Below are 9,093 nucleotides of genomic sequence, written 5' to 3'. Positions count from 1 at the left end.
CATTTCTAAATTGCCTCTGGAAGGCCTACAGTTTAAGGCTGCCTGTGTCCCAGCCCTTCAATAAGCAATTTTATGACTGATTTTCTTCATGAGAAATAACTGCAGAARCAACTCTGTATTGCAGATTCCTGAGCTGAGTTTAAAGAGAACACAGTGAAATGTTATTAAAAAACATCACTTATATAAAAGAAGACATTTAGGCATGTTCATTTCAATTTATGGAGCTCCCATTGGTAAAATTTTACCCATTCCTATTTCTGATAGTGATTTTTTCCTTATCTGTTTTACTGAAAAATAAGAAGACTGAACAATCTCCCATAAAAATTCTGGCATTTGTCATGAAACAGCTTAGAACAGATAATACAGTGATAAATTTACTGCCAGGTAATGACATAACATAATGGCTGGTGAAAGAGAATGCAAAAAACAAGATATAAATCTAAATCTCTGCTTCTTTAATGAAAAGTGTCAGAGTTTGGGACTCTATTCCAACCCTAGGGAATCACCTAGAACATGGTGCTTTCCATGGAATTCATCCTGGGGTGTAGAGCACTAATCCTACAATTCCAGGAGTGATTTGAATTTTAAATCCAGGGGTGTTCATTAARCCCCTTCACTATTGGGTTGTGTCAGTTGTTTCTTTAGCACTAAAGGAGGAAAAAAAGAAAAAAATGTGGAGTAGAGTGGAAAAATTCAAGGTAAAATAACTGAAATGAAACAAGCTATGGCAACTTCAGCCATAACACTCTTCAAAACACCAACAAATACTGAATCCACGTTTTAGGAAAGCAACTGGAATTCTCTCTACACCTTTTYCAGATGAAAAACAGCACTCAGTGTGTTTATACACCAGCAGAATTATCTAAATCAGCATTTATTTACCAGCCAGCAAAGGGGATGTCCCTTAGCCATGAAAAATTCATGGAATAGGGGTGGAGATTTCACTTTCTTGGCTCTGCAAACCTGCTCTGTCTTAATACTCAGGGAAAAAACAACCTTGTCTTTCATGATTTTAATCTGAGCTCAAAGCATCTTAAACCTGAATATAAGCAAGGACTATCTTCAACTCTTACTCACACTCAGCAAAAATCAATTATGCCAGAGAGAATATCTGATCTGAACTGTTTTACTTTCTATTAGYAATTAAATACATCTTGAAATAAGGGCTGATTTGTAGAATTTTTACTCACTTAAGGGTGAGACTGCAGAAATCTTCACTTACCCCATCCATCAGCTGAGTTGCATATTTAAAATGTTCATTAATGGGAGAGTCAGCCACGTATTTGAACTGGGATTTGGTCTTCTCAAACATCTCCTTGTACTTGCACTGGAGCAAAAGGAAACCAAACACACAAAAAAACATTGCAGAGTTAATCCAAAGAAAGGTAAGGCAATAAAAATATGATTTTAGAGAGAACTTGTGGCAAAACCATGGTGGAATTATTGTATTTGTGTGTTTAACTTTTCCACAAAAAACAAATTGAAAAGGTACAGAAAATATCAAAATTTCAGCAAGAATTCAGAGGGTTTTACTCACCCCACTGTAGAGCACTTTATTCTGCTCTGCCAGGACAAAAGTTGGAGTATCCCACACATAACATCCAGTACCTTTGAGCCATGCCAGGTCTTCCTTGTATTTCACCTTTAGGAAAGAAGCAGAAAAGCTCAGTTTTAAGGAGATAATCACTGCTGAAATGGCACCTCAACACAAGGTGTGGCAAACAGAGTTACTGTTATTATTACTACATTATTATTCCATTCTAAAATAAATCAGTTTCTCCTATTTTTGTGATGAGCTGAAGTTATTCAGACACATAATTTATCATTTTTTTTGGGGTTCCTGTGTGAATTAAAAATAATCTTGTACAGTTCAGGGRTTACTGTGTATGTACAGATATATACAATTAAATGTTGTTACATTGAAATTAATTACATACAATTAAAATTATTATGTTCACTATTATGTTCATATGAAAAGGGGATGTGCTGCAATTTTAGCCACCAGATTCTCCCTATCATATTCAAAGTCTGCCAGGGCAAAGTGTAAATCACCAAAAAAATTTCATCTGCCTCCCCTTCCTTGAGAAGGAAGGTTTGGGTTTCATTCTGGAGGRATTCATGCAGGAGCTGCTGGAACTCACATCACTGATGGCATCCGTGACCAGGCGGTGATGGAAGTGCTCAGGACGGTCTGGGATGGATCTCCAGATTCCCAGCTGGCTCATGTAATTTTCTTTATATTTGATCTACAAAAAAAAAAAGGAAAAAATGAGTGAAAAAAATTGAAGGGAACACTCCAGACCACACAAAAATTTTGGTTTTTGTTTTCTTGAAAGAGCAGAACTAAAGCAGTGGAAATGAGATTAATTTGTGACATCAACAGCAATCACTATTCCAGAGAAGGGAAGAAATCAATACCAACAGTGCTGACATTTTTCTAATTATTTGACACAATTAAATGGAATAAAAGCAGAAATGGCCTATTCTAGGTTATTAAATGACAAACACTAATTAGGAAGGAAAATGTTGTACATACACTGCTGATGTCATCAGTGACTTTCCTGTGATAGACAATGTCCAGAGCATCTTTCACMGTGTGGTACTTGCCCTTGGTGTTCTCAAAGGTCTCTTTGTAACGTAGCTGGGAAGGAAAAAAAACACACAAAAGAAGGGATTAACATGCCAGGAATTGTTCCAGGTAAATCTCTCACTTCTCAGGAATCAGAACCAGGGATGTGCTGCTGTCTGACATCCCAGTGTAAACCCTGAGGAATTTTAAGAGGCTGCAATTGCCTGCAATCAGAGATTTGTGGAGAAAATTAGAGAGAATTTCACCCAATTCACTTTCATATTGAAGGAAAAATATCCCTGGATTACAGGACTGCTCTCTAGAACAGCACAGCTGCCACTTCTGGCTTAAAAAAACTATTTATTCCTTTTTCATATCCTCATGGAGAAGAAAGCAGGAAGATCATCCCAGTCTGTGCAGAAAGACTTGCTCAGAGGAGAAATTCCAATGTTTAGAGGAGCTGGGATGCTCCTCTGCAGWATTTAAAAATCCCTCTTAGAGCAGCAAGACTGAATAACCCTAGAAAAAAAAAAAAGCCCTGCACTTGTCCTTTCATATCCTGCAGGTTCTGAAATATTTGGAAAAGCTCTCATAAATGAGCATTTTGGCATTGTCTTAAATCACAAATAACCATTCCACGCTTGAAGAAAAAAAAACAATTTCACCTTAACAACCTCCTGTGCAGCAGCTCAGGTYGTTTTTCTCTCTAATCTACTTGTGAATTAAAAAATGAACACATTCTCAGTGACAGGGCAGTTTAAAATTTACTTCTAACAYAAAACTGAGATGAAAAAGCTGATAAAAGTTAAATTCCATCCTGGCCCCAGCATCAATCATTTCACTCCAGGCTGCTCTATTTGGAGATTTGATGTGTGAGCAAATTAAATCTGTTTTCATTTTGTTGTAAGACCACACTTCAGTGCAATGAGAAATGAAAATTAATTATAATAATTGGGGGGAAAAAATTGCCATGAAATCAAATCAAAACTTTATAACGTTCCCAATATCAAATGGAAATGGACATGCAAATATTTATGATCCACACAGAATTTTCCCTGTTTTTTTTTTATAAGGAACCCAAGGAAAAGCAGCAGAGGGAGTGTTCCTGGAGTACTCACATCGCTGGCATTCAGGTAGGCTCTCTTGGCTCTGATCAACACAGGGGTGTCAGGGACAGGGGTGTATTTRTCCTTCATCTTCTCATACTGGGTTTTGTACTTTTTCTGAGAGAGACAGCAAAAGGAAAGAGTTGTAATTGCAATTTTAAAAGTTACCAATCCGCAAAAAAACTTACCCTAAAAAATACTAAAATATATTTTCAGAATGTTTTATTTCACCAGAACTTACAAAGGAAACATGGAATTTAAGTATAAGAGAAAAAAAAAAGGAAAAAAAGAAAAAAAAAAAGAGAAAAAAAAAAGGCCAAACAGATCTGAGCCTTGAAATTAGCACTAAAATTAGAAATAAAGCTTTTSAAAGAGTTCAGTATTGTGGTAGCAAATTAAAAAAGAAAAGATTTTACCTCACTGATCATGTCCTTGACATTCCTGGCATGTGTAAAGGCTTGAGTCTGACCATCAGCATGGTGGTGGGGTCTCTCTTTTGTAGCAAGTTCCACATACAAGTACTGCAGCAAGAAGAAAATAATTTAAAAAATCAACACTTCAATGAAACTTTTCTTTAATTTCTGAAAAACACTGAAAAGTCGCAATGTTTACCCAAATTTCATTGTTTTGAAATGGCCTGGAAAGCTTTTACTGTCCTTTAACAATACATTCAGGAGGATTCCCTGACTGAGTTTCATATCAGCACAAATTTTTCACCTGGCTCTGTATTTTCTGTCCTGTCTTGGCTCTTATGAGGTCAGGTGTATCAAGGATGGAAGTGTATTTTGTCTTCAGCTCGTTGCCTGCAGCTCTGTAGACCAGCTGGAAAAAGACAGGTCCAGGAGTTATTTCTTCTGCTGTTATTTAGGAGCTGAAAGACACAGCTTTGCAATTCTAAAATCCCATAAATTTCATGGGGAGGGGTTAATTACAGCTTCAAAATTGTGCAGAAAAACAGAATTTACCTCACTCAGATGTGTTTTTAGCTCCTGCACTGCTCTGTACCCAGGGGTATCCAACACCACCTGGAATTTAGGCCACATCTTCTTGGCAGTACTTGTGTAGATGTAATTAGACTGGAAAGGAAAATCAGSATTAATAAAGGAAAATTTACAAAAGTGCTTTGAAACAACTAATTGGCTGCATGGCACAAAATTCTATTCTTTGCTCATTTTCATGTGTTTTACTTCCTGCACACACAGGAATAAATGAATTGTTGTCATATTTGGTTCCCAAAGGAAAAGTCTTACCCAGAGCTTCCGGAGCTCGCGAGCACGGACCATGTCAGGGGTGTCATACAGGAAACARCCCAAACCTTTCAGCCACCTCAAATCCTCTTTGTATTTATTCTGTGAAAGAAATGAAAACCAACAGTCCACTTTGGGGAAAATCCCAATCATCAGTCGCTAAACTCAAGATGGAAGTGAGAGAAGCCCAGCAACACTGGCAGTTCAGAATTTGGGTGCTGCCAGGTGAGCAGGAGGTGCTTACATCACTGGTGATGTCCCCAACGTAGCGACAGTGCAGCACTTGTGGGGTGTAGGGCAGGGAGATCAGGTGGCCCTGCATCTTGAAGAAATCTGACTTGTAGATGAGCTGCAAAGAGAGAGRACAACACAGCATTTCTGATGTTTGGGCAGGAATAATCCCAATTCTTCCCTGGTTCTGTTAGGATGGCTCTTACATCACTGACAGCCTCCTGGGTGGCTCTGACTTGGCGGATCTCGGGCGTGTCGGGGGTGGTGTGGATCTTGTCCTTGTTCTTGTGGTAAGTTGCTCGATACAGCCTCTGCCCCAAGAGACAACATTTTATATTTTAACACATCTTAAAACATCACAAAACTTTGAAATGGTAAAGGAGTTCAGCACAGTGTAAGAACTTCTCACACAAATTACTGTTTTCTACCCAGCCAAAGATTTTCCATAATCGTTTTCAATAGGAGAATCTCACTCTGTTCCTAAAATCATGTAAATACAAATKTTTAATTCTCATCCTACWAAAGCCARTGAWGAAAGAAGTTAATAAATATATATAAAACCTAAAACTTGGAATATACATAATCCAAAATTGTTTTCAATAGGAGAATCTAAGACTCTAATCCTAAAATCATGCAAATACAAATGTTTAATTCTCATCCTACTAAAGCCAATGATGAAAGAAGTGAATAAATAGATATAAAACCTAAAACTATTGAGATCCAACTTTATACAGGTAGAATAATTTCTATTCAACTTTAATCACAGCTATTAAAATCAGGCTGCAATTTTTTTACTATGATAACAGTTTCAGCCTGGATCAATGATCCTTCACCCTTTTGATGGATACTTCTCTAAAAAACATTTTGTTTTTTAAAACCTCAGAGAAGATGGATTCTACAACTTCCCAGTCAATGTAGTCTGATTATGTATATTTTGGATATACATAATCCAAAATAGTTTTCAATAGGAAATCTCAGATTTTAATCCTAAAATCATGTAAAACAATGTTTAATTTCCATCCTACTAAAGCCAATGACGAAAGAAGTTATTAAATATATATAAAACCTAAAACTTTGGATATACATAATCCAAAATATGTATAATCAATATAATTCCAATTATTAGTACAATTCAAAGCAAATACATATATGTGCTATACCTCATTAATGACTTGATTGACTTTCTTCACATTTTCAAAGCCAACATCTTTAGGCCCCAGAGTGTAGCCCTTGGCTTTCATGTGTTCATAGGCTTCTTTATATTTCAGCTATAAAAAGTACAAAACCACACAGAAATTAAATTTGATTGTGATTCTCCCTACACTGCAGTTCTGACAGCAATTTATGCTGTATAAAAAGACTTTTTATAGTTTTTTACAGATAAATGAGATGTAGGTATATCAGAGTTAAATACATTACACACCATAATTGTTTCTACCTTTATCATATGACCGACGTTAATAATATATTCAGTTTCTCCTGAGTTTAATAAGGTATTTACATGTTTCTGAGGAAATTTTTGTTTTGATAGTCAMRGYCCAAATTGAGRGTCCCTTAAGTGGGCCTGCTGACCWTTSCCATGGTGTAGAAGGACTCAGTCCCTGACTTACATCACTGCCAATGTGCTGGACGTGTTTGGCGTGCTGGAAGCTCGGMGTGTCCGTGGGAAGGCTGTACCCAGTGGGCAGAGCATTCACACCAGCCCAGCGATACAAATTCTGCAAAAGGAAAGAAAAAAAATCTTTAAWCTGTGTGCAATATCTGAGGGGAAAATCCCCCCATCTCAGAAATCTCTCAGTTGTGGCAAAAGATTTCCCCCGCATCCTTGTAGCTTAAATGAGGGTATWTCCCACTTTTATTTCAGAGCAGTGACACACAGTTTCACCTGAAAAGCTAAAATGAGATACTGACATTTTAAAAATTTGTTTTTTCACTATCACAAACTCTGTGGAGTCCAAAGTTTTGTACTCACTTCACTCTGTATTTTGTTTGCATTATATGCCCGCTCTAAATCCACTGTTTTATCTGTGGGGATCATCTTGCCTTGGACATTCTGTTTGTAATCACCACGATAGACAGCCTGGCAAAGAAAAAAAAAGTCATAATTGTCATGTATGTTCTGTTTGCATGCAGTGGGAATTGCTCCTAAAAAAACAGATGAAGGTTTTTTTCTGGCAATTAATGATTTTACTGATTGCATCTACCATGAGGCGTAGATAACCAACAATGATTAAAATTGAATGATTTTAAATTAGAAGTTATATTACTAAAGCTGGTGAGGTAACAGCATTTGGAMTATTGGGTGGAAGCTGATACAAACACTTACTTCACTCAAATTCAAGGCACTGAGTACATTCTGGACATAGACAGGAGTGTCTGTGACCACAGTGAAGTCTTTCTTCATTTTTTCTGCCTTAGATTTGTACTTAATCTGCAGAGAGAAATGCAAGAGTTCTAACTTGTAAGGCTTGTAATTAACTGAATTGATTATATTATCATATTTACTATGCTTACCCTTTATTTTATCAATTAATTATTTTATTAGCAAACCAGCATTGAAACAGAAAGCATTTTGAAATGATGGTGGGTTATTTAATGCATCCTTCACTCAAGAAGGATAAATAACATTTTCCAGGYTACACCTGGAGTAGAATAAAGCTACAAGGGAGTGAAAAAGAGGACTAAGGAGCAAACCCAGTGTGTCCACTCACATCGCTGCGAAGGTCRTAGGCTTGCTTGGCGTGGAGGATTTCAGGAGTGTCCCAGACAAAGCAGCCAATGCCTTTCAGCCAGTTCAGATCATCCTTGTAGATCACCTGAAATTGCAAAGCAGAGAAGGAACCTGTCAGAATTCCACTGGGATCTAATCCCTTCTTTCTAAACCCGTCTGAAACACAACTGACAAACGATGGCAAGAGGGGTTCTACTGCTTTGACTCTATTTGTTTGAGAAAATAAAAAAAATTCCTTTTGGAATTTAAGTAATTTTTGTTCAATTTGCTTCAATTAGACCAATAACTTAAAAAATCAATTTGTTTTTTTTTTTTAAACTACCTGCACATCTGACTGGGYACTGATTTACTGCCAGATCCTGCTCCTGGGCTGATCTACACAAGGTAAATGTGCAGAAGCTTTGTGCAACCAGGATTTCACTCAAACTTCCAAAGATTCCACACCTCATGCAACCAAATAAAGGACAATTTACAGACAGGGATGGCTGAATGGGGACAATTGCAATGTTATGGCCCAAATGCCTACTTTGATAACACCAAAATTACTGAAATTGTTGCACAGAAAGGTTGTGGCCTCCCCACCCTGGAAGGGTTTAAGGCCAGGTTGGACAGGGCTTGGAGCACCCAGGGACAGTGGGAGGTGTCCCTGCCCATGGCAGAGGGTGGAATAGAAGAGCTTTAAGGTCCTTCCAACCCAAACCATTCTGGGATTTTCTGATTTTCTTCAGCTCAACTACACATTTATTGCCAAGCGTTACAAAACCACAACACAACAGAGTCAAGCAGCAACTTCAAAATGCTCCAGCAAAACTTTTGCCAAATAATTTCCTCTAGCAAAGCATAAATAAAGGAATGTTTCCAAAAATGATCCAGGTTTGGGGACTCACATCACTGATTTGGTCGGTGACTGTTCTCACGTGGGCGTTGACCTGCAGGTCTGGCAGGCAGATCCACTCGTGGAGCCGCGTGCGATAATCGACCTCGCTGATCTTCTTCTGGGCATCCTTGGCTGAAATGATGTCCACCATGTCTGGGACAATGTGCACCTTGGCTTTGGTCTTCTCATAGGCTTCTTTGTACAGGCGCTGTGGGATTGAAGCAGGAAGTGTTGGTAAATTTGGAGATCATTGATATTTTCATGGGTTGTCAGTGGGAGAGCGAACACTTTTAATATTTACATCTGGCCCGCTCCAAAAAGAATTTGCAGAG

At 37.8% G+C, this 9,093-nt stretch overlaps 1 protein-coding gene across 1 annotated transcript in view; it reads right to left on the bottom strand.

The window, feature by feature from the left end:
* LOC130585868 (nebulin-like) overlaps nucleotides 1-9,093 on the bottom strand; it is a 71,663-nt gene that overhangs the window by 37,285 nt on the left and 25,285 nt on the right. The window contains exons 35-51 of the mRNA XM_057386535.1: nucleotides 8,772-8,969; nucleotides 7,865-7,969; nucleotides 7,480-7,584; nucleotides 7,126-7,233; nucleotides 6,764-6,871; nucleotides 6,314-6,421; nucleotides 5,360-5,464; nucleotides 5,167-5,271; nucleotides 4,926-5,024; nucleotides 4,641-4,751; nucleotides 4,393-4,497; nucleotides 4,092-4,196; nucleotides 3,688-3,792; nucleotides 2,537-2,641; nucleotides 2,142-2,246; nucleotides 1,538-1,642; nucleotides 1,223-1,327 (exon numbers count right to left, since the gene is read on the bottom strand). Of these exons, the coding sequence (XP_057242518.1) occupies nucleotides 1,223-1,327; nucleotides 1,538-1,642; nucleotides 2,142-2,246; nucleotides 2,537-2,641; nucleotides 3,688-3,792; nucleotides 4,092-4,196; nucleotides 4,393-4,497; nucleotides 4,641-4,751; nucleotides 4,926-5,024; nucleotides 5,167-5,271; nucleotides 5,360-5,464; nucleotides 6,314-6,421; nucleotides 6,764-6,871; nucleotides 7,126-7,233; nucleotides 7,480-7,584; nucleotides 7,865-7,969; nucleotides 8,772-8,969 (1,887 nt within the window). The remainder of the gene's footprint in view (nucleotides 1-1,222; nucleotides 1,328-1,537; nucleotides 1,643-2,141; nucleotides 2,247-2,536; nucleotides 2,642-3,687; nucleotides 3,793-4,091; nucleotides 4,197-4,392; nucleotides 4,498-4,640; nucleotides 4,752-4,925; nucleotides 5,025-5,166; nucleotides 5,272-5,359; nucleotides 5,465-6,313; nucleotides 6,422-6,763; nucleotides 6,872-7,125; nucleotides 7,234-7,479; nucleotides 7,585-7,864; nucleotides 7,970-8,771; nucleotides 8,970-9,093) is intronic.

This window comes from Malurus melanocephalus, unplaced genomic scaffold (genome assembly GCF_030028575.1).
Source record: "Malurus melanocephalus ecotype Western Australia unplaced genomic scaffold, MMel_1.1 scaffold_983, whole genome shotgun sequence".
In the NCBI taxonomy this organism is placed as follows: Eukaryota; Metazoa; Chordata; class Aves; order Passeriformes; family Maluridae; genus Malurus; species Malurus melanocephalus.
Note: the sequence above shows the minus strand (reverse complement) of the source record. Positions and strands in the feature narration are given on the sequence as shown.